Source organism: Syzygium oleosum, unplaced genomic scaffold (genome assembly GCF_021117445.2).
Source record: "Syzygium oleosum isolate NSW1041296 unplaced genomic scaffold, Sole_v2.1 Sole_v2.13, whole genome shotgun sequence".
In the NCBI taxonomy this organism is placed as follows: Eukaryota; Viridiplantae; Streptophyta; class Magnoliopsida; order Myrtales; family Myrtaceae; genus Syzygium; species Syzygium oleosum.
In genome coordinates this window covers 5451467-5474526 of record NW_026607497.1, presented here as the reverse complement: position 1 = coordinate 5474526, position 23060 = coordinate 5451467, and the positions used below count along the sequence as shown (strand labels likewise).

The following is a 23060-nucleotide window of genomic DNA, read 5'->3' as shown; positions in this document are numbered from 1 at the left end:
AACAATACAATTAACTGTGTTGTGGCTTATGAATTGTGCCACTTGCAACATTTTTTGCTTACTAAATCTTCTTTACTTGGAAGTACTTGGCTTTCTGTTGATTTAATTAGGCCACTTTCAGACGTAAGTCAAAGATTTGGCCCGATTTGTTGATATGAGATAAGTAAACTTGAGCGTCTGGAGCCCTAGCCATTGGACATACAAAACGCGGCCTAAAAATTTGAACTTGATGCCATATCTCCTTATCCATTATCTATATTTTAAAAATACATTTAAGCTTGTGGACTTCCGGCTTATCTATTCTTTTTTAAAGTTAATTTCAAATTAAGTGGTATTAGACAAAATTATATTCATTTCTATACCCTTGTAACTGGATTTTATTTATGTGATTTAGCATATTTACTCAGAAGCAACTAAAATAAATCACATGTGATTGCCTTTTCTCATGCCAAACACATATCATATTTCCGAGTGCTTTCACCTAAAGGCTACATCAAAGGGGATTGGATTCCCATGTAAAAAGCGTTTTAGCTTTGTCAAAAATAAACAAAGTTTAGGAAAAAAGAAAAACAGCGGGAAATGGCTTTCCAAATTCCCCGGAAAGGACGTTAAGACAGCATTCAATATCACCGTTCCTTCTTCTTTCGAGTGATTCTTACACGCTAAAATTAGAAAGAAAAAACTTCGACACAAAACCTTGCCATGAAATGGTCTTCATTAGACTGGACCATGTTTCTGTGTACTTTTCTTTTCTTTTCACCGACGCTAAAGTCACGTTTACGGATAAGCCAAAAAGAAAAGAAATGAAATCATTCTTCAATTTCCATTCAATAAGTAATGTCTTTTGTACGCAATCCAAAGGGAAGAGGCATCTCAATCCGAATCACTCAAAAATAAATTCCCTTTCGGTAGAAATATGTCGGAATCGAACCTCTCTTTCTGGTTGAAAAATGCGAGACAAAAATATAGAAAATCAACACAATTTCTTGTTAGCATCCGAGTTTCGATTGCATATGATTTCAACAATTTTCATATGAATTCCCCATTTTTTTCCTTCCTCTTATATGTTTTTTTTTTTGCTAAATTCCTTCCTCTTATATGTGTGTGTAAGTAAACTGGAGCATCTTTCTGGGTACTTTTCTGTTTCTTTTCATCGACGCTAAAGTCACATGAGCACGCGCGCACGTATATCAAATGTCTAGTGTACTTGTTCCGTGCTTACGTGATGTAATCAGAATAGATGCGATGCTAGTAAAGTATGAAAGAGGATACACTATGAGAATATCTAATATAGTTGATTGCGGTGTATGCAGATCGGTATTCATTTTGTAGGCCGTATTAGCCCACGACCTTCCTAGGGAAAAAAGGAAGTGATTGGTAATTTCAGTGCAATTTGTATCTTGCACAGAATCCAAATACATTTGTACTGCCCTGAGCATGAATATTACGCAGGTGGATTTGAATTCAAAAGGATAAAAGATCTGTAACCAGCAACGTCTGTTTCCACCGATCTTCGAATGAAGAAGGCAAATGAAGCTTCAAGCAGCAGCGGTAGTCGATGCAGATTTGCTTTGTAGCGACAAAGTTGAAAACAACCTCTTTTTGCATTCCTTCCTTTTTTTTTTTTTTAGGGATTCATTCCATTCACTTTCATTTGATTATTTTCTTTCCTTCCTCACTTCTTTTCGAAACAACCTGCAAGTCATAGGGAAATATTACTGATGAATCCTTGATGATGAACTTTATGGTCTTTTCTGAGGACTTCTATCTCGGCGATGAAGAACACCGTGTTAGAAACAATAAATCAGAGCATCATGGATTGGCCATGTTCTAATCTAAAACTAGAAAATCACAGTGTTACAAATCCTAATTTAATTGGACGAGGGAGTAATGGAAGAGGAAAATTCTAGAATAAAGGAAACGCTTCTATTATGATTTCAGGGTGTCAAAAATGAGCCCCTGCTTGCATCTGATACAGAATCTCTTCTGTGAATATAGACACACCGAGTACCTAAAAATCTAATTAATCTTCATGAGTGCTCAAAAATGGAGCCACTTCAAATGCAGGCCACCATATGATCCTACAACTGGATCTTATCAACAGATCTCTAACACTTAACACATGGATCCTCCTCGCTACCAGCGCTGATCCGTCTCCCATTTCCGCCTTGGGCTACGCGCTGATGCGGCGGCGGCAACCAACACTGCGAACTGGCCAGGCCACTGGAAATGCATGAACCTGTCGTGTTGAATACGAGAGAGTGGCATATGCCTCGTGGACCCGCATGAACTCAAGCCTCGATGCGGCGACGTCCAGGTGCAGGACCCTGGCGAGCCTCCTGTAGGCAGTCGCGATCTCCTACTAAAGTGGCCACAGCAGTCATTTTTGAAGAGTGAATGAAATGCTAAATTGCAGTGATGCATTACTCAGCCCGGGATAACATAATTGATCTGTTGAGAAAGGGAGGATGAACAACTGTAAAGAAACAAACGAGAAAACAGAGGATTTGGTATAATCCCATGCTCTACTTCAGGGCTTTGGCTCAGTGGCTCTAGGAGAGCGTTTCACTTACTGGAGTCATAAATTAGATTACATGACGGGAAAGTTTTTGGGGTCCCAATTTCCGTTTTCATTCAATCTTGGCACATAATGCACAGCAAGAAAGTCTTTGTTCGCTGATCTGAAAGGCATATTTTTCAAATCTGTGGTAGCATCTTTTATCTATGAGACAATCTATGGGAAAAATGTGACCATTAATATAGACGTGTGGCTATGGCCATGACCATTTGGTAGACGATTTACTTTGAATTCGGACGGTTAATTATTCAGGAGGGCACTCTCTTTCATTATTTTGTTATGGAATTATTTGGAATATGAAGATACTTTTGAATATTTCACTGAACATTTTTCTAATCCACTTTGATCTATGTTCTCCATCCAAGACAATGCATAATAGCTTCCAGCCCGCAATTTATTGCTGACTGCAATTTCAAAGATCTTGGTGTTGATTCTTCGGGACATACTTTCATGGCGGATTAATTCTTTAATGTCTTTGGCTGAATGGGTTAAGGTCAATCATCACTTCTAATTCTTCACGAACAAATAAAAGCTGCGCACATGAGAAGATGGAAACGATATTTGTAGAGATCAATGGCACTTGCTTCATTTTTCTATTTTTTGCTTCTTTCATTTTTTAAAGCTGTGTGCTTGACAGATCTCATATTTATCTTTTCAATTCAACGGATATGTAATTGCACCAAGAAATAAGAAGAGAAGACATTGGAAACAAGCCTTCATAAAAGAAATGACATTTCAAGTAGTCTGGTGAAATCTTTATTCACTGAACCTATGTTGCGCAATTTAAAGAGACAATTCGTCAACAGTTTCATTGTCCTGGAAATTTGTTGGCCTTCCGCTTTGGCCTTTCCATCCACTCGGCTGCTCTTCTCTCCAGCATTCCCACACCTCGTGCGAGATATTTGGGCCTTCCTGTTTCAAATGCAATGTATGCTATGGAAATCCCAATTACGATTCCAGATGCATAACCTATCCACACCTCTTTTTGTTTGAACCAACTCTCATGCCCTTCGCGGTCAAAAGGTGACGAGGATGATGATGGAGGAGGTTGAGCATCAATAGGGCATGCTTTTGGTAATGGAATTCCGCATAAGCCGGGATTCCCACTGAACGAGTTGCTTGAAAATGTGCTCAATTGCTTGTCTTGAGGAATTCGACCGGTGAGTTGGTTCTTGGAGAGGTTTAAGTACCCAAGGGATGCCAAATCTCCCAATTTTCTAGGAATTCCCCCATTAAGCTTGTTCGAAGAAAGATCAAGCCATCCAAGATTAGTCAAGTTCCCTAGAGTCAAAGGGATGGAACCTGTAAGATAGTTGCGAGAAAGGTTCAGCCCTATGAGTGAGTGAAGATGTCCAATAACTCCTGGGATATCCCCATGGAAAGAGTTATGCGACAAATCAATGGTGGTGAAGATGGTCAAGATCTTCACTAGCTCCATCTCTTGCCCTTTTATGGTCACGGTGACGGAATTTTCATATGACGCCAATTGGAAAGACCGTGTCATATACAAAGATGTGTCTTGCCTAGTTTCGCCATTCATCATACCTTTAAGGTTCATTATCAAGCTGGCTGGCAAAGGACCGCCAAAGTTGTTGTTGGAGAGGTCCAAAATATGTAACTCGGGAAAGAGGTGAGCTCCATCGGGAATATTCAAAAGATCCTTAAAATTGTTGGACCTCAAAACAAGAACTTTTAGTTCTGGCAATGTTCCCAACCATGTCGGAAACGTATCCTTTATTTGATTGTCACCGAGATCCAAAACTTCCAGATGTTTACATTTGACAAGGGACCGAGGCAATATGCCTTCTAATTGATTTCGACTCAAGTCAAGAGTCGTCAAGTGATTTCTCCAAGAAAATGATTGAGGAATTATGCCTTCAAGATAATTCATTCGCAAGTTTAAAACTGACAAAGTGCTAAAATTGGTTAAGCACTGAGGCAAGCTACCTATCAAGCCATTGTTAGACAAGTCGACGAGCGCAAGCTTGGTGGCATTGCACAACAAAGAAGGGATCTTTCCTGTTATTTTATTACTTGCAATGGAATAATAATATGTGATGGGAGATGGAAGTGGAATCGGCCCTACAAACTTGTTGTTGGACAAATCTATTACGTACATTGAGCTGTTTGAGAAACCCGCTATGGGCCATCGTCCAGTAAAATTGTTATGGGCAATAAATAAAGATTGAAGAGCAGGGAAGGAGAGTTCAAAGGCAACGAGGCTGATCTTACCATGAAATTTATTGGATCGCAAATCAAGGTACTCCAGATGCAGTGCCTCTAGCCAATGTGGGAAGATATCACTGAACTCGTTGTGACTGAGAACTAATTCTGATAAGTGTGCACATTTCACTAGGGAACGCGGTAATGGCCCTTGTAATTTATTGATGCTCAAGTTTAGATACTGGAGATTGCTTATATTACCAAAACATGGTGGCATATTCCCAGAGAGATTATTGTTAGACAAATCTAAATAACTGAGTGAACTCAAATAGCAAATCAAAGAAGGGATCTCGCCAGTGAAACCATTGCGAGAGGCATCGAAGTAAGAAGTAGAAGGTGGAGGGATTGGGAGTGGTCCTTGGAATGAATTGTTTTTAAGGTCAATTTCGGACAATCGCTTCCAATGCAATTGTTGAATACCTCCCTCCAATAGGTTATGAGAAAGATATATTGTTTCCAATGTATCATGGTTTATTTCCCAAAACCACCTCGGGATCTCCCCACAAATTCTATTGTGAGAGAGTGCTAAGTGTGTCAATCTCTTTAACGAATTCAAGAAATAGGGAAACTCTGTCAAGCTGCAAAAAGCTAACCCCAACACTTCAAGTGAAAAGGATGAATAAGAGAGATTTAGAGTCGTTGCTGGAATTGCACTCAAATTAGAGGAAATGTGCGAGTCAGCAAAGCTATTACCGACAAGATTGAGGCTCCGAAGATGGCGAAGGAGAAAGAGAGAGCTAATGGAATGGAGAGTGCCGCAAAGCCAACTGCAAGTAAGGTCGATCTCAATGACGTTACCGGTGACATAGTCGCACGTGACACCATCCCAGGAGCAGCAGTCCATGCCCTTGTTCCATGAGATTGTCTTCGGATAAGAGGTGATCCCAAGATACTCGTCACAACTAAAATGGGATGCCTTGCTATCAAGCACGAAGGAATCCTTAAAATGGAGCAAGGCATCGCGCTGGTCAGGAGGGCAAAGGGGAGAGGCAAAGGGAAGGAAGGAAAGTAAGAAAAAGAGGAAACAGAGGAGGCTGAGGATTTGATGCCACCCCATTTTGCAGTTTAGGACGCGAGTGAGTGCTTCAACTTATATAGGCCTTCTAAAGTGTGAAATCAACGACACAAGTCTTCTCTTGAAGGTCTGTTGGTCGGCATAAGAGCAATTTGATGCCATCCCATTCTGCACTTCAGGACACGAGCGAGTTTATTAGTGGTGGGGATAGGGATTCAACTTCCACTGCCCTTCTAATAAGCCTAGCTATCAAAACAAGTCTTCTCTGAAAAGTACTTTGGTGGGTTACTGCCAGACACATTATATTTCCGAGTGCAATACGGTGTGTGCTCACGAAAAACCATCAATTGGTCTACAATGCCAAGAGCAGAATGTCAAATGAGTAATAGATTCAACAACCCATGGAGTTTCTTTTCTTTTTTTCCGGCTGGGATGGAGTAGTACAAGTAGTTATAAGAGCATTGCAAAAGATTTGAATGCTCCAATAATAAAAGTAAAAGCTCAAACTGTAGGAGATACCGGGAATTACTAAATATGGGGCTTTAGGTGCTCATTCAATGGTCAAAAGAGAGGATTTGATTCATTCTTGCCGGCCAAAATCAATGGAGTGAATGGAGTAAACTTCATCGACTATTTGAATGTCTTTACTGATTAAACCGTCGAACCACCTGCTTGCGATGCTTGCATGTTCACTAGACTCCTGGGAAATTGAAAATCAAAAAGCAAGTCGTTAATGAAAATGCCTGAACGAATGAACCTACATTTTCAATAATTAAGCGTTGGGAAAATATATGGTTGATGAAGATCTGATACCATCTCTGCCTCCAAAAAGTTGTTTATCACGTTATCTCATATTTAGGTGATTAAGAAAAGTTGTTCGTGGTCTAAATCTGTGGTGTTAATAGTAAGCCAGACAGCCAGGACTCAACCTTGCTGTGCGCCTAAAGAAAGGTAGTAGTAACTCCCAAAATTAGTGGAAATGAGATAGTAATGGCTCCATGTTAGACTACATGCTGAAGTTTTTTATACGAAAGAACTGCTCCCACTCCGCACTACTTACTATGTGAAAATTAAACACACGTCTCTCTTTTTCCAAATACGTGCGACTTTGATTTTGAAGTTTGGGTTTCATCCAAAACCTTTTGGCCAGTAAAGGGCAAGGCAAATGGAGTCTCTTGCAAAAAATGATTCATATGCAGTCTGCTGACTAAAGATGCACAAGGCGATTAGGTGGAGGAGGAACTGGAGTTATGCAGCAACATTTTTAAGAAATACGGAGAAGAAGATGATGCAGAAAGTGGTGCGGAATCAAAGAAAGGGATGTATGAATTTACAGGCAATGGTGAGCTCCCACGGAGATTGGTTCTTCTGATATACACTTCAGACAATTTTACGCAAGTCTTTGTATTGTATGAACTGGACTAGATTATTTGACATATTTAACGTATCACAGTAGTCGTATCCTCTGTAATATCGAAGAAGTAATTATCCATTTCAAGCGTGTCTATGAATGCGCCATTCTAACTGATGACAGTAATTTACAGAAGGTAATATATTTCCTTTGTCCCTCCATGTAGTTTCCGTACGTCGCATATTTTTTTTTTTCTTCAGACCAAAATCATCTAAACGTTATGTCATTCTATATACAATACAATTAACCTATTAATTATACGTGGCAACCTTAACTTTTCGTACTAGAATATACAAAAATTACCGTGCATGCACGCATCGTGCTGTGAGGTCTAATGTATCTAATTCGATGTATAAGGTTTCCATGGTTTAGAACACTCGTATAAATTAGCAGCTCTCAATAAAGACGAAGCCAGGATTTTAGAATATGCTTAAAAGATTGGTAACCAGCAAAGTCTGTTTCCAATGATTTTTTTAATAACAACTAAGGAACTAAAGTATCGAATCAATTAAGTACTGGTAAAACTTTCTTCTCTAGGTGATTGGAAAGTGGACTCCTCACACAGCCCATACATGTTGAACTCGTTTCCCTCCAAGAGGATGCAAATGAAACTTTCAGTAGCAGCGGTAGGCAATGCAGACTTTTTTTCAGCAACAAAGTAAAAAACCAGGTAGCCCTTCCTCTTCATCGCGTTCTTGCTCAAAATCTTCTTTCTCCTCCATCATTATCTTCGCCAACCCAAGCCTCCGATACAGATAAAGCTTGCAGCCTGCTGTGGTCACCATCTTTTGTGGCCTCAATCAAAGCATCCATCAACTCGGGTTCAACTTCTCGCAGCTACTTCCCTAACAAATGCAATTCATTAAGGAAGTTTACATTGCATATTATGGACTCGTGAGGCATCAATGAATCATTGACACCTTTCGTGCGTATTTTGTAGAATACAACTAAATAAAACTGCTTTAGCGAAAAGAAAAAAAAAAACCAAGACGCTTGTGTTCCATCTGGAAATGAAAAGTAGTGTTGCAAGCAAAATTTCAGATTTTTCGCACAGCTTGAGCATTCATGTACGCCTTTCCCGAGCACATCATTAGCAGTTACACTCATCTATATTAATATATGCTCAAGGAACTATACTGCAAGTAACATCAAAGCATTTTAAAAGTACAAGCTGACACACTCAAACTCAATCTAAGTGGGAAAAACGGGGGAGTTAGATAATAGCTGCTTATTCCAAGAACTATTTTGCCCAGAAAGAACTCATTGCGCAACAGCCAAGCATAGCAAAGAAGATACCAGGCGAACCGGCAACAAAGGTAAAAAGATTCTCACAAACACACATATACACACTCGCAAAAACATTGAAGAAAACGTGACAGTACCATTGTAATTGAACTGCCTTCGCTTGCCTTCTCGAACATCCGGCCCCAGTCCCTGCGACAAATCAACAAACGTCTCAACGGCATAAACAAGTAACAACTCAGACCAAAAGCCTCACGAGAAATAGCCACGCATTGCAGACTCTTGCTCCAGAGAAGCCACTCTGCAATTCCCCACTTTAGAAAAAGGGATAATGAATCTACAATGCTACACCATTGACATCATCATATCCACGAAGCCGGTAAAAGCTCAAAATCGCGACGCCTCCGAGACACGTCCTTTTTTTCCCAGCAATACCTGAGAGGATGCGCTTGATTCCGTCATCTTCTCGGGGATCGCACGGCGGGGGGCCGGTACTGGACGCCGCGGTGTGCTGAAGGGACCACCGTCTGGAACAGACAAATGGTGAGGATGCGACGTTGTTCCAAACGGCGAAAAAGGTGAGGGAGAGAGGGGGGGAGCAATGAAGGGAAATGGTGGTGGTGCAACCTCGGCCATTGCCGGAGTGGCATGTAAAATAGACTCATCTAATAACTTTGGATTTTACCGGTGAATTTCTTCCGTTATCATTCGCTCTTGCCACCCAATACACAGGCGGATTGTGACCACTAACAAAGGGCAAAAGTACACCAGAAGTGCCATAACTTATGTACGGCGATCACTTTGATGCCATAACTTTTTTTCGGATCACTTTGGTGCCAAGTCGGAGGAAAAGAGATCACTTTAGTGTCAATTTATAGGAAATCCGACGTGCCATTTTTATTAATTTTTTACGCCGACGTGGCTCCTGCCGGAGAGGCTGGTCGATGTGTACGATCGGCATTTTTATTTTAAATAATTTTTTCCAGCGTGTACAATCAGCATTTTTAATTTTAAATATTTTTTTCATTTTTTTTTCCTCTTCTTTCCTTTTTCTTTTCTTTTCTTTTTTTTCTCTACTCCCCTCGCCGGCCGGTTGCCGGTGGCCGGCCGACCACCAGCAAAGCCCGGGAAGGGCTGGGCGAGGGCGGCCTTGCCCATGGCCGGCGAGGGCGGCCTCGCCGGCTACGGGCGAGGCCGCCCCTCGCCGGCGTTAGGCGACCCTCGCCGGCGTCGGGCGAGGAAGCCCTCGCCCGGGCGGGCGAGGGTCGCCCTCACCCGAGTCGGGCGTGGGCGACCCTCGCCCGCCCAGGCGAGGGCTTCCCTCGCCCGACGCCGGCGAGGGCTTCCCTCGCCCGACGCCGGCGAGGGTCGCCCTCGCCCAGCCCTTTCCGGGCTTCACCGGTGGCCGGCCGGCGAGGGGAGAAAAGAAAAAAAAAGAAAAGAAAAGAAAAAGGAAAGAAGAGAAAAAAAAAAAGGAAAAAAATATTTAAAATTAAAAATGCTGACTGTACACGCTGGAAAAAATTATTTAAAATAAAAAATGCTGACTGTACACACTGACTCAGCCTCCGACGAGCCACGTCGGCGTAAAAAATTAATAAAAAATGCCACGTCGGATTTCCGGCCAAATTGGCACTAAAGTGATCTCTTTTCCTCCGACTTGGCACCAAAGTGATCCGAAAAAAAGTTATGGCACCAAAGTGATGGCCGTACACAAGTTATGACACTTCTGGTGTACTTTTGCCGCTAACAAAGACATGCGTGGCCATGGACAAACGAAAGTCACGCACACATGAAGATGGAAAAGATATTTGTAGAGGGGAAATGGCAGTTGCTTCATTTGTCGGTCTTTTACTTCGTCTTTTTTTAAAGCTCTGTGCTTGAGAGATCTCATTATTCATTTTCTCGATTCAACTTAAAAACAATTGCACCGAGAATCAAGACATGCCTTCATAATGGAAATGTCATTTCAAGCTGCTCTGGTGAAATTCTTATTTGTTGAATCAACATTGCACGGTATAAATAGACAACTCCCAAATAATTCATTGTCCATGAAATCTGATGGCCTTTCGCTTTGGTCTTCCAATCCACTTGGCTGCTCTCCTCTCCAGCATTCTCACACCTCGCGCGAGCCATAAGGGCCTTCCCATTTCAAATGCAATGTATGCTGTAGACATCCCAATTACTACTCCAGATGCATAACCTATCCACACTGTTTCGTGTTTGAACCAACTCTCATGCCTTCTGCGATCGAAAGATGATGAGGATGATGATGGAGGAGGCTGAGCATCACCAGGGCATGCTTTTGGCAATGGTGTTCCGCATAAGCCCGGATTCCCACTGAACGAGTCGCTTGAAAATGTGCTAAGTTGCTTGTCTTGAGGAATTCGACCGGTGAGTTGGTTCTTGGAGAGGTTTAAATACCCAAGGGATGCCAAATCTCCCAATGTTGTAGGAATTCCCCCATTAAGCTTGTTCGAAGAAAGATCAAGCCATCCAAGATCAGTCAAGTTCCCTAGAGTCAAAGGGATGGAACCTGTAAGATGGTTGTGAGAAAGGTTCAACCCTATGAGTGAGTGAAGATGTCCAATAACTCCTGGAATATCCCCTTGAAAAGAGTTGTGCGACAAGTCAATTGTTGTGAAGATGGTCAAGATCTTCTTTAGCTCAATCTTTTGCCCTTTCATTATCACAGTCACGGAATTTTCATATGACCCCGATCGTAAATCTTGTGTCATATACAATGATTTGGCTTGCCCATTTTGGCCGTTCATCATGCCTTTAAGGTTCATCATCAAGTTGGCTGGCAAAGGACCGACAAAGTTGTTGTTGGAGAGGTCCAAAATGCGTAACTTGGGAAAGACCCAAGCTTCCCTGGGAATATTCAGAAGATCCTTAAAATTGTTAGACCTCAAAATAAGAACTTTTAGCTCTTGGAGTGTTCCCAACCATCTCGGGAACGTATCCTCTATCCGATTGTCACTAAGATCCAAAACTTCCAGATATTTACACTTGACAAGGGACCGGGGCAATGTGCCTTCAAACCGATTTCGACTCAAGTCAAGAGTCGGCAAGTTACTTCTCAAACAAAATGATCGAGGAATTGTTCCCTCAAGGTTATTCATTTGCAAGTTCAAAACCGAAAGAAAGGGGCTAAAATTTGTCGAGCACCGAGGCAAGCTACCTGTTAAGCTGTTATTAGATAAGTTGATCATCTCAAGCATGGTGGCATTGCATATCAAAGAAGGGATCTTTCCTGTTATGTTATTGCTTGCAATGGAATAATACATTGTATCAGGAGATGGAAGTGGAATTGGCCCTCCAAATTTGTTGTTGGACAAATCTATTACTTTTAATGAGGTGTTGGAGAAAATGTTTGCGGGAAAGATATCACTAAACTTGTTGTGACTTAGATCTAGTGAAAAGCACACACATTTGACTAGCGAGTGTGGTAATGGCCCTTGTAATTTATTGCTGCTCAAGTTTAGAAGCACAAGATTGGTTATATTACCAAAACAAGGGGGTATATTCCCCGAGAGACTATTGTTAGACAAAGCTAATGTGGAGAGTTTGGTTATATTATCAAAACATGGGGGCATATTCCTTGATAAATTATTGTTAGACAAATCTAATATCAAGAGTGAACTCAACCGACAAATCGAGGAGAGAATCTCACCAGTGAAACCATTGTCATTGGCATAAAAGTAACTAGTAGAAGGTGAAGGGATTGGGAGTGGTCCTTGGAATGAGTTTTTCTGAAGGTCAATATACGACGGTCGCTTCCAATGCAATTGGGGTATAGCTCCCTCTAGAAGGTTATCAGAAATATCTAAGTGTTTCAATGTGTCATGGCCTATTCCCCAAAACCACCCCGGGATCTCTCCACTAATCCTATAGGAAGAGAGGTCTAAATTTGTTATTTTTTTTAACGAATTCAAGAAATAGGGGAACTTGGTCAAGTTGCAAGAAGACAACCTCAACACTCGAAGCTTCGGGAGAAGGAGGGAGCTATTCGAGTGGAAATACCCACGAAGCGCACTTCTGGGAAGATCGAGACCTATGACATTACCGGTGACATTGTTGCAAGTGACGCCATCCCACGAGCAACAGTCTGTGTCCTCGTTCCATTCGTGTATCTCTGAATCAGAGGTGTACCCAGCAACATCCACTCCACAAACAAAGTGGAACCAGCCGCCATTACGCACATAGGGACTCTCATGGAGGACGAGGGAATTCTTAAAATGCAGCAAGACATCGCGCTGGTCTGGAGGGCAAAGGGACGAGGCAAACGGAAGGGAAGAATGTAAGAAAAAGAGGAAACAGAGTAGGCCGAGGATTTGATGCCGCCCCATTTTGCAACTAAGCATGCGAGTAAGTTTATTGGTGATGTAGGGTGCTTCAACTTATATATATATATATATAGCCCCTTCTCAAGTCTGAAGTGATCCACACAAGTCTTATCTTAGAAGGCCTGTTGATCTGCTCCAAACATGGGTTAGCTGTTCTGAAAGCTCTGTCGGTCGGATTGTTGACTACGCCATTACCATAGTGATGTCTTATAACTGGATTGTTGCCGGCCAAATTAGACCCACTTGATTAATATTACCGAGAGACTTTGAAAAATATCGGTAAAGTCCCATTCATATTTGCGAAATCACTGAATCTTTTCTTTGGCCTAAACATATGACGACTCCAACGGGTGTTCCCACCTGTAGGAGCTACAACGCCTTGTTTTAATGACCCGGCGGCCGGTCTACCCCTACACCCCATGTCCCTCCATATTGTGTTTTTCTTCTGGGGGGGCCTGGGATATCTCATTATTTTGACATCCCGTATTCCGGATGAAGCATTTTAAGGACATGCTTAAACATATGACGACCCCGTTCCAAAAGTTCTGTTGGTCGGCAGAAGTGTGAAGTGATGCCAACCCATTATTCACTTCAGCATCCGAGTGAGTTTATCGGCGGTGGGGAGAGGGATTCAACTTATATTGCCGAATAAATATTGTAATTCTGAGTGCTTTCGCCGATGGCCACATCGAAAGCGTTCTAGCTTTGTCAAAGATAAACAACTCTTAGGGAAAAAGTCAAAAACAAAAACGGTAGCAAATGGCCTTCCAAATTGACCGGCAAAGGACGATAAAACAGAACTAAATATCACATTTCGAGTGAAAATTTTGCCATGGGAATGGTCTTAGTTAGACCGGACCATGTTTATTTTCACCAACGCTAAAGTCACGTTCGCGGAGGAGCCAAAAAGAAATAAAATGAAATCATCCTTCACTTCCAGTTCAAAAACTATTGTCTTTAATTCGGAATCAAATGGGAAAAGGCGTCTCAATTCGAATCACCCCGAATACATTCCCTCTCGGCAAGAATATGTCTTAATCAAACCTCTCTTTTCGTTCAAATTGCAAGGCAAAAATGTAGAAAGTCGACAGAATCCTTCGTTAGCATCTGAGTTCCGATTGCACATGATTCCGACAATTTTCCTACAAATTCCCCACTTTTTCCTCTTCCTATTTTACTTTTGATAAGGTTCATTCATTTTGATACATGTCACTAACAAAAATAATTGAATTTTTTGGATATCATTACTAATTAAATGGACATGCTATAAAGTGATGATAAAATATCTTTAACACAAGAGTACCTGAGATTAATATTCCTCAAAGTTCAAATTATTGTAGAATTTAAGATAAAGTGATAAAATATCTTTAAGTTTAATAAATTTTTTGTTAAATATTTGGTGGCTACAATTGTGCCAAAAAGTGAAAAAAAAAAAAAAAAGAAGACATAAGCTACATTTGATCATCTGGATTTCTAGTCAAGATAAGACTAGATAGGATGGGATATGAAATTCAAGAATTTTGTTATATTATATCTACTATTTAATGAATCGCAGTAATACAATCAGATATTTTCATATCCTATTAAATCCATTGTTTGGTACGAACTGCATATCAGTGTAAACGAACTTAAAAATGCACAAACGAAGATAGTAAAATATCTCACAATTCACTGCTAAAGAAACCACAAAGACACAAACAGAGATAACCTCCATCAATGAATCCTTAAATACCATAAAATATCTCATTACAGCATTTCAGAGCCTCGCATTCAATTATAATAAGAAATGTAAATAGGTTATAACAATATCGATGAGATAGATCAGCTAAAATTGCCGATCTAGTAAGATTGAGAAAACATAATCATTCACCTTCGTGGTTTCAAAAAGTATAGTGTTTCGACTATCTCGGCTACTTCATTTCCATTTACTTATTTTTTATTATTTTTCCCTCTCTTTTTTATTTATTTTCCTTTTTATTTGTTTTTTATTGCTTTCCATCATTCCTTAATTAATATTTTATTAAATAATAAACTATAGTAGTATACCTAATAAATGTAATAAATATAAATACTATATATATAATATATGTTATAGAATAGGAAAAAATCAAATATATAAATAAAAATAGGAATAAATATTAACGAAAATTGCTGTTATATGTTTTTGTTATTTTGAATTTTCTATTTGTTATATTGAAATTCAAAATAATTTTATTTAATTTTATTAATTTAAAATTTTTGTTATTCGAAAAAAATAAATTTTATATCATGAATATAAAAAAATCCTATTCCCCTTTATCATACTCCCCTATAGGATATTTTTGTCGGAGTTATAACTTGGGAATCTTGATCGTCATTTCCAAGAGCTTTCTTTTGACTTCATAAAGTCCTTGTGAAAAGGCCTGCACAGTTGGCTGGGAGGCGAAGCATTTGATGCTACCAAATTTGGCACTCCATCATAGGAGTGACTTAATTGGTGGTGGGGAGAGCAGCTTCGACGTATAAAGACTTCGAAACACTAAGGCTGCGTTTGGTCATCCGAATTTCTAAACAGAATAGGACTGGATAGGATAGGATAAGAAATCCCGGGATTTCTTCATATCCTATCCATTGTTTGGTGGACTACGGATTAAAGTCGGATAGGATAATTTTTTTTTTTCTATTCACGGGTCCGGAAGAGTCGATGAAGGAAAAAAAGCCGAGAAATTTTTTTGGTGAAAGCACACAATGTGTGGGGATGAAGATGACGGCGAGTGAAGCGTAGGGTTTCTGGAAAAATAGGCATTAGAAATCCTATCCGGATCTATCCCACCTCCCCCCCTCGGATTTTTTTATCCAAGCTATATCCGGTCTATATCCGACCTTATCTTATCCTGGACCACCACCAAACACACGATAGGATAAAACATATCATATTCTGACTTTTATCCGGTCGACCAAACGCAGCCTAAGTGTTCTCTGAAAGGTGTGTTAGTGGGCTCACATAAGGCTTATTTGGCAAGTTGTTAAATAGTAAAAATTTCTACGCTTTTGTTTCCAGAATCAGTTTAGAAACAGAAATCCCTTTATTAAATTTTTTGTGCCCGGGCACAATTTTGCGAAAAATTATTCCCAGAATTAGTTTTGAAACAGAATCAAGAAGCAAAAAAAAGTAGCTTCTTGATTCTGGAACAATTTTTCCATTTCTGATTCTTTTTAGTTTTCTTCCTTTTTGTTGGTTCGTTCTTCTTCTTCTTCTTCCCGGCCTGCCGCCGGCCATCGGCCACAGGCCAAGGTTGGCGAGGGCGGCTTGCAGTCGCAACGACGAGGCCTCGCCCAGCCATGGCGAAATCGAGCCTCGCCCAGCCAAGGCGAGGCCGGCGGTGAGGGCCACGACGCCCTCGCTAGCCCTGGCCTATGGTCGGTCGCCAACACCGGCGACCAGCCATGGCCAAGGAAGGGAAGAAAAAAAAGAAAGAAATATTAAAATATTCAAAATATTATTAAAATATTATTAATAAAAATAAATTTTGTGTAGTTACCAAACGCATTTATGTTCTTTTTCTATTCTAAGAATAGAAATTTTGGGCAGTTACCAAACCCCTTCAAATTCTTAGAAATTATTTTCGGACACAGAATCAAAAAGAATTATTTTTTAGAAGAATTAGTTTCCGAGCACAGAATCGTTGCATGCGCACCCATAGACTTTCAACTTCTTCTCCCATCGTCTCCCACAAGACCAGTTCAACTTGCCATGCGGGTTGGGAGTTGAATCAAGATCCATCTCGATCTATTTTTTTCCTTTTTTTCTTTTTTTTTCTTTTTTTTCCACCCCTTCTTCTTCCTCAAGCCGGTCACCGGGCATTGGCGACCGACCATAGGGGAGGACCTCGCCGGCCTCGCCAGAGCCTCACCGTCTCCGGGCAAGGTCGGCCTCGCCCATCGACTGGCTGAGGAAGAAGAGGAGGGAAAAAATTGAAAAATAAAAACAAAATCAAAAATTATTAAAAATTATTCATGTCAGCGCTAAGTAGGCCGGCCGACGTCCACATCAACACTTTCCAGGCCGGATGGACTCAATTTGCAAGAAGTGAAAATGTTTATGATTCAATTGGCAAAAATGCAAGGACTTTTGTTTCTAAAACAGCGAACAGAAACGCATGTGGGTGAAGGACAAGTACAGAAAGTGCAGTGGGAGTGTGAGAGCGACAGTTCATCCTTAGTGGAGATGGTGTTGGACCGAGAAGAGCCCCCTTGGGCCTTGCGGAATATCTTAATTGAATGCAATGATCTTTTAGCTCAACAAGCTTCAGCGAAATTAAGTCATTGTCCTAGAGAGGCCAACCAAGCAGTAGACTAGGTAGCTAAAGCCCATTGTACAAGAACTCTTCCTCCAAATTGGGTGTCTTCACCCCCCCAGCTCCTTCGGGATATTTTGTTTTCGGATACTTGTTCATTTTCATCATATAGACCTCTTTTTTATGAATGAATGAAAGTACTTCTTATGACCAAAAAAAAAAAATTTTGGCAAAAATGCAATAAGTTTTGGACTTTTTGGACAAATTCAATTTGCGTTGCCGATCGGGAGTTGAATCAAGTTCCATTTTTTTATAGTCCTTAAATATATATTTAAAAAAAAACCAGTAACGTATTGGAAATCATATTTTTACAACGTACCTATTTTTTTATGCCATTAGTATCTGTAATTTTTACAAGCATTTCGCTTGGGTTGTTAATCATTGAATGTAGAAAATACCAATAAAAACACTTGTCGAGTTGGACATCCAAAACGCGGCCTAAAAATTTGAACTTGAGTGCATATCACCCTATCCACTATCGATAATTAAATTCGTTCGTGTGCAATCGAAAGGGGAAAATTCACCCAAAAATATGTGCCTTAATCAAACCTCTCTTCTTGGTTGATGCGAAACAAGTACATAGAAACATCAACACAATCTCGTTAGCATCCAAGTTCCGATTGCTTATGATCCCGACAATTTTCATACAAGGTCCCCCTTTTTTTTCCTTCCTATTTTGCTTTTGATAAGGTGGACATTCATATTGATACATGCCACAAACAAAAATAATTAAATCTTTTTGGTCATGATTTTGACTATAGGCTTCAGCAAAACACTTTCAATGTAAAAAATCTTTCAGAGACATGAGCGCACAAAAAATATATTGATCTTGCTGGTGCAGCAATCTCCGGGGTGATACGCCCAAAAGAGATGGCAACGGCATCGCTCCCTTTCTAATACCCAACCAGAAGAGAGCGCTTGCACCCGCGGAAGAAATGTGAGTGAACACAGAGACCGCGCATGGGAGGCGATTGGCATTAACTATTATCTTTCCAGCTATTGCCTCGGATTGAACCCGGGACTTCCTAAATCTAGCACCCCATCATCAACCCCGGTTCTTGGTTCATGTACAACCATGCATAGTAAAACGACTTAACCGGACCCCAAAAAAAGGAAACTGTAATGTTACAAAATAGATTAGTACGAGAGGTGAGTATCAACTGTGTGATCATATAGTGCTACTATGCAATTGCCTTGCGAGGTTTCGGAGGAAACCGGTAAGGGATTTCTGAGCCCTTAGGAGAGCTATGCTAGCTTCTCTCTCGTTTTCATTAGTAGCAGCTGGCTGTCCTTGAATCGACTGTACATTCCGTACAAGTTTTCGGAGCTCCTATTAGAAGCACAACAAAGCAAAATATTCAGCATAAACATGGAACCTGAAAATAATTGACAATGCGACATAGGAGATGTCAACCACACTAACTACTGGAAATTGGCAAATGCAAAATTCAGCGACAGGCAATATGTTTGTATGTGCACTGAAGATCGATCTAAACGTGGTGAAGTTTGTGCATGTCAGAGTCGGCCCATACATTATGTCGTACAAGTTGGAGGAATGAATTAGCCCGGCCAACTATAGGCTTGTGCAAATGTTGCCTACATTCCATGTATTACGGTGTGTGCTTATGAAAAACCATCAATTGGTGTGTGCTTATGATGTCAAGAGCAGAATGTCAAATGAGTAACAGATTCAGCAACCCATGGAGTTTTTCGTTTCTTTTTATTTCGGCCGGCATGGATTTGTTCAAGTAGTTATAAATGAGCTGCAAGAGATTTGAATGCTCCAATAGTAAAACTAAAAGCTCAAACTATAGGAGATATCTGTCAACTTACTTGCCGGTCAAAATCAATGGTGGGAATGGAGTAAACTTCATTGGTTATTTGAATGTCTTTACTGATTAAACCATCAAACCACCTGCTTGCGATGCTTGCATGTTCACTGTACTCCTGGGAATTGAAGATTGAAAAGCAAGTCATTAATGAGAAACCTGAACAAATGCTAGAGAAGGAAGGTGGACATTATGTAAAACTAAAATTTCATGCATGACCAATGAATCCCATCACTAATGAACCTAAATTGTCAATAAATATAAGCATTGACATATTTTTAGGGTGATGAAGATCTCATACCATCTTTGCCTCCATAAAGTTGTTTATTGTGTATCTCATCTTTAGATATTAAAAAGGTTGTTCATCGTCTAAATCTATGGTATCAATAGTAACCTACAAAGCCAACATTCAAACTTGCTGTGCACCTAAGAAAAGACAGCAGTCACTCTTGAAAAAATTAGAAATGAGATATTAATGGCTCCAAGCTAGAATATATGTCAAATGTTCTCGCTGAAGTTTTTTATACAAAAAAAATTCTCCCACTGTGCACAACTTAGTACGTGACGGTAAACACCTGTATCGCCTGTCCACTAAAAAGCAGCAAGTTTGATTACTAATGTAACCTCTTTTATAAAAATATGCAACTAGGGTTCCCATGGATAACTATTTACTTCCAACTCTCACAACGTACAACCTCGATTTTTGAATTTTGGGTTTCATCCAAAACTTTTTGGTCAGTAAAGGGCAGAGCAAATGGAGTCAGTTGCAAAAAGACTCGTATAGAGTCTGCTGACTGAAGTTAATCCAGGCAATCAGGGAAGACGACGAACATCGTGCAAGATGGAGGAGGAAATGGACTTGATGCAGCTTTCACATCCAGTATAATTTTGAAGAAATACACAGAAGAAGATAAAGATGCAGAAAAGGACAAAGAAAGTGGTGTGGAATCAAAGAAAGGGATGTATGAATTTACAGGCAATGATGAGCTCCCACAAAGATTGGTTCTTCTGATAAACACTTATTTTTAGACAATTTCATGTGGTTCTTTGAATTATGGGATAATGACACAAATGGTCCCTGAACTTTGGTTCAATGCGCAATGTAGTCCCTGAACTTTTAATTTGTTCAATGTAGTCCTGAACTTTAGCACGATGTGCAATGTGATCCCTGAACTTTTAATTTATTCAATATAGTCCCTGGACTTTTGGTACATGTTCAACTTAGTCCCTGATCTTGAATTAATTAAAGGACAATATTTAACATATTCATATAGTTCAGGGACTAAGTTGAACATGTACCAAAAGTCTAGGGACCACACTGAACAAATTAAAAGTTCAAGGCCCACATTGCAAATTGAGCTATAGTTCAAGAATCACATTAAACAAATTAAAAATTCAGGGACCACATTCCACATTGAACCAAATTCAGGGATCATTTGTGTCATTTTCCTTGGATTACATGAACCAGACCAGATTATTTGGCATATTTAATGTATCAAATTAATCGTATCCTCTACAATATCGAAAGAGTAAAGTAATTATCCATCGCTAGCATGTCTATGAATGTGTAATTCTAAGTGATGATAGTATTTCACAGAAGATAACCAATGTCCTTTCTCCCTCCAAGTAGTTTCCTACATTGCATATTTGTTTTTCTTAAGACTGAAATCATTTAAATGTTGGGTCATTCTGAATATAACAAAACTTAACCTATTAATAATGTGTGGTAATCTTCACTTTTCTTACTTGAATACACAAAAACTATTGCGCGCACGCACGGATCATGTTGTGAGATCTAATGTATCTAATTCGATGTATAAGGTTTCCATGACTTAGGACACCTGTAGAAATTAGCAGCTCTCAGTAAATACAGAGCCTGGAGGTCTATCCTTAATAGATTTGTACCAGCATCGTCTGCTTCCAATGATTTTACAGTAAAAACTAAGGAACTAAATATCGAATCAATTAAGTTTAGGTAAAACTTTCTTCTCTAGGTGATTGGGAAGTGGATTCCTCACACTTCTACATGTTGAACCCATTTTATTCTAAAAGGATGCAAATGAAACTTTAAATAGCAGCAATACGCAATGCAGATATTTTTTTAAAGCGACAAATTTAAACCCCATGTACCTCCTCCTCTTCCTCGTCTTCTTCTCCAAAATCTTCTTCTCCTTCATCATCATCTTCACCAACACAAGCCTCCGAGACAGATAAAGCTTGCAGCCTACTGTGGTCACCATCTTTAGTAGCCTCAATTAAAGCATCCATTAACTCAGGTTCAACTTCTCGCAGCAACTTCCCTAACAAATAGGATTTATTAAGGAAGTTGACATTGCATACTATGGACTCATGAGGCATCAATGAATTAGAGAATCAACACCTCTCGTTCCTATTCTGTAGAATACAACTAAATAAAACTGAACGCGAAAAAAACCAAAGACGCTTAAGTTCCATCTGCAAATGAAAAAAAGTGTTCAGCAAGCAAAATTTCAGATTTTTGGCACAGCTTGAGCAATTCATCTACGCCTGTCTCAAGCGCATCATTAGCAGTTACTTATCTCTCATCAATATATGCTCAAGGAACTATACTGCAAGTACCATCCAAGCATTTCAAAAGTACAAGCAGACAAACTCAAACACAATCTTTGAAGGGGTGGGGGCGTTTGGGTGTGGAAAAGAGCTTCTTATTCCAAGAACTATTTTTTTTTTCCAGCAAGAACTCATTGTGCAATGGCCAAGCATAGCAAAGAAGATTCTCACAAACACACGCATACGCACTCGTAAAAACATTGAAGAAAATGTAATGGTACCGATGTAATTGAACTGCCTTCGCTTTCCTTCTCGAACATCCGGTCCCAGTCTCTGCGACAAATCAACAAACATCTCAACTGCATGGACAACTAAAAAAACTCAGACCAAAAGCCTCACGAGAAACAGCCGCGCATCGCAGAAGCATCACCTTTGCAATCATCAGAGCGTCCAGCACCTCTTTCTCCAGAGAAGCCACTCTGCAATTTCCCATTACAAGAAAGAAAGAATCAACCTACAATGCTACACTATCGACATCGCTATGTCCACGAAGCCCGTAAAAGCTCAAAATCGCGACGCCTCGTGGACACATTTTTCTTCCCCCAGTAGTACCTGAGGATGCGCATGATTTGGGGATTGGAGAAGGAAGCGAGCTCCATGCCCCAGCGGACGGCCCGCCGCGCCTCGCGCTTCTTCTGGTTGCGGCTCTTCTCGGAGTCGGAGTCGCTGCCGTCACCTTCTCGGGGGTCGTAAGCCGGTGCGGAGTTGGGGAATCGGAGCCCGCGCGGCCGGTAATGGACTTCGCGGCGGGACGAAGGGACCAAAATAAAAACCAGACTGTGGCGAGGATGAAGATGATGATGATGCGACGTTGTTCCAAAGCGCGAAAGAGATGAGGGGTAGGGGGAGAGAGGAAGGCCGTGGTGGCGGTGGAACCTCGGCCATTGCCGGAGCGGGCGGACGAGGTGAGCCATCGTCTGGTGCTCTCAGCCTCACCAGCTTCTTTGTCGCTGGAGCTAAATGATCGAGCTGAATGTATCATTGGCCCAAAAATAGCCCACATGAAGTTCTGGGCTTCAAGCATCTACGAACATCATCATGACTAAATTTTGGGTCGTGATCGGTGCTGGATTCAAACCCAACAATCCCCGAGGGGTCAAAGCGCCGCCGCTCATCATCGTCAACGCCCGCCACTTGTTTAATCATCATATGCTCATGAGTACCCTGATGACGAAATTCGCGAGCTTTTTTTCCCGAGGACTCCTGTTTCGGCGTTGAAGAACGCCGCGCTGGAAACGTGAAGCGATTGGCTGTGCCTGGGCTTGATAGGTCAATGCCGCAAAACCCGTCCAAACCCCGCTTTTTGACTTTTGGAGAGTATGAAATGTCCGGCGACATGGGTTTCTTCTTTGTACTTGCTGACTGCCTACGATGGTTCTCGAATGGCCTAAAACCCTAACCCGAATCCCGAGGACCACGAGGAGTTGGCAGTCTGATTTTTTAACTTCATTTGCTCGACAAATCTGGAGTCCAAGGTAACAAAGCAA

General features: G+C 40.7%; 4 protein-coding genes across 4 annotated transcripts; all 4 read right to left on the bottom strand.

Moving 5' to 3' along the window:
* Window positions 1-3386: 3386 nt before the first annotated feature.
* Window positions 3387-4697, bottom strand: LOC130139697 (receptor like protein 27-like). The gene has a single exon (XM_056317240.1). The coding sequence runs from the start codon at window positions 4695-4697 to the stop codon at window positions 3387-3389; it is 1311 nt and encodes a 436-aa protein (XP_056173215.1).
* Window positions 4698-7567: 2870 nt separating this feature from the next.
* LOC115675129 (uncharacterized) lies at window positions 7568-9105 on the bottom strand. Its single transcript, XM_056317239.1, is given in 7 exon segments — window positions 7568-7650; window positions 7653-7702; window positions 7776-7891; window positions 7893-7940; window positions 7942-8072; window positions 8610-8682; window positions 8905-9105. Coding segments are annotated over 7 exon segments (702 nt in total).
* Window positions 9106-10352: 1247 nt separating this feature from the next.
* LOC115665236 (receptor-like protein 43) lies at window positions 10353-12896 on the bottom strand. The gene has a single exon (XM_030587112.2). The coding sequence runs from the start codon at window positions 12834-12836 to the stop codon at window positions 10512-10514; it is 2325 nt and encodes a 774-aa protein (XP_030442972.2). The 5' UTR covers window positions 12837-12896; the 3' UTR covers window positions 10353-10511.
* A 4839-nt stretch (window positions 12897-17735) lies between these two features.
* Window positions 17736-22716, bottom strand: LOC115675038 (uncharacterized). The gene is made up of 6 exons (XM_056317187.1): window positions 22126-22716; window positions 21944-21992; window positions 21795-21846; window positions 21115-21284; window positions 18989-19102; window positions 17736-18485 (listed from the first exon to the last, which is right to left on the bottom strand). Exons 1-6 carry the CDS (start codon window positions 22485-22487, stop codon window positions 18324-18326), a joined length of 909 nt encoding a protein of 302 aa, XP_056173162.1. The 5' UTR covers window positions 22488-22716; the 3' UTR covers window positions 17736-18323.
* Between the last annotated feature and the right edge of the window lie 344 nt (window positions 22717-23060).

Coding starts and splice junctions, on each gene's coding strand:
- LOC115665236 (XM_030587112.2), bottom strand. CDS start 12,836: ATGCTTAGTTGCAAAATGGGGCGGCATCAAATCCTCGGCCTACTCTGT.
- LOC115675038 (XM_056317187.1), bottom strand. CDS start 22,487: ATGGCTCACCTCGTCCGCCCGCTCCGGCAATGGCCGAGGTTCCACCGC. Junction 21,285..21,794: donor AAGGCAGTTCAATTACATCG/GTACCATTACAT, acceptor CCTATTTGTTAG/GGAAGTTGCTGCGAGAAGTT. Junction 18,486..18,988: donor CCATTGATTTTGACCGGCAA/GTAAGTTGACAG, acceptor TGCTTCTAATAG/GAGCTCCGAAAACTTGTACG.
- LOC130139697 (XM_056317240.1), bottom strand. CDS start 4,697: ATGTACGTAATAGATTTGTCCAACAACAAGTTTGTAGGGCCGATTCCA.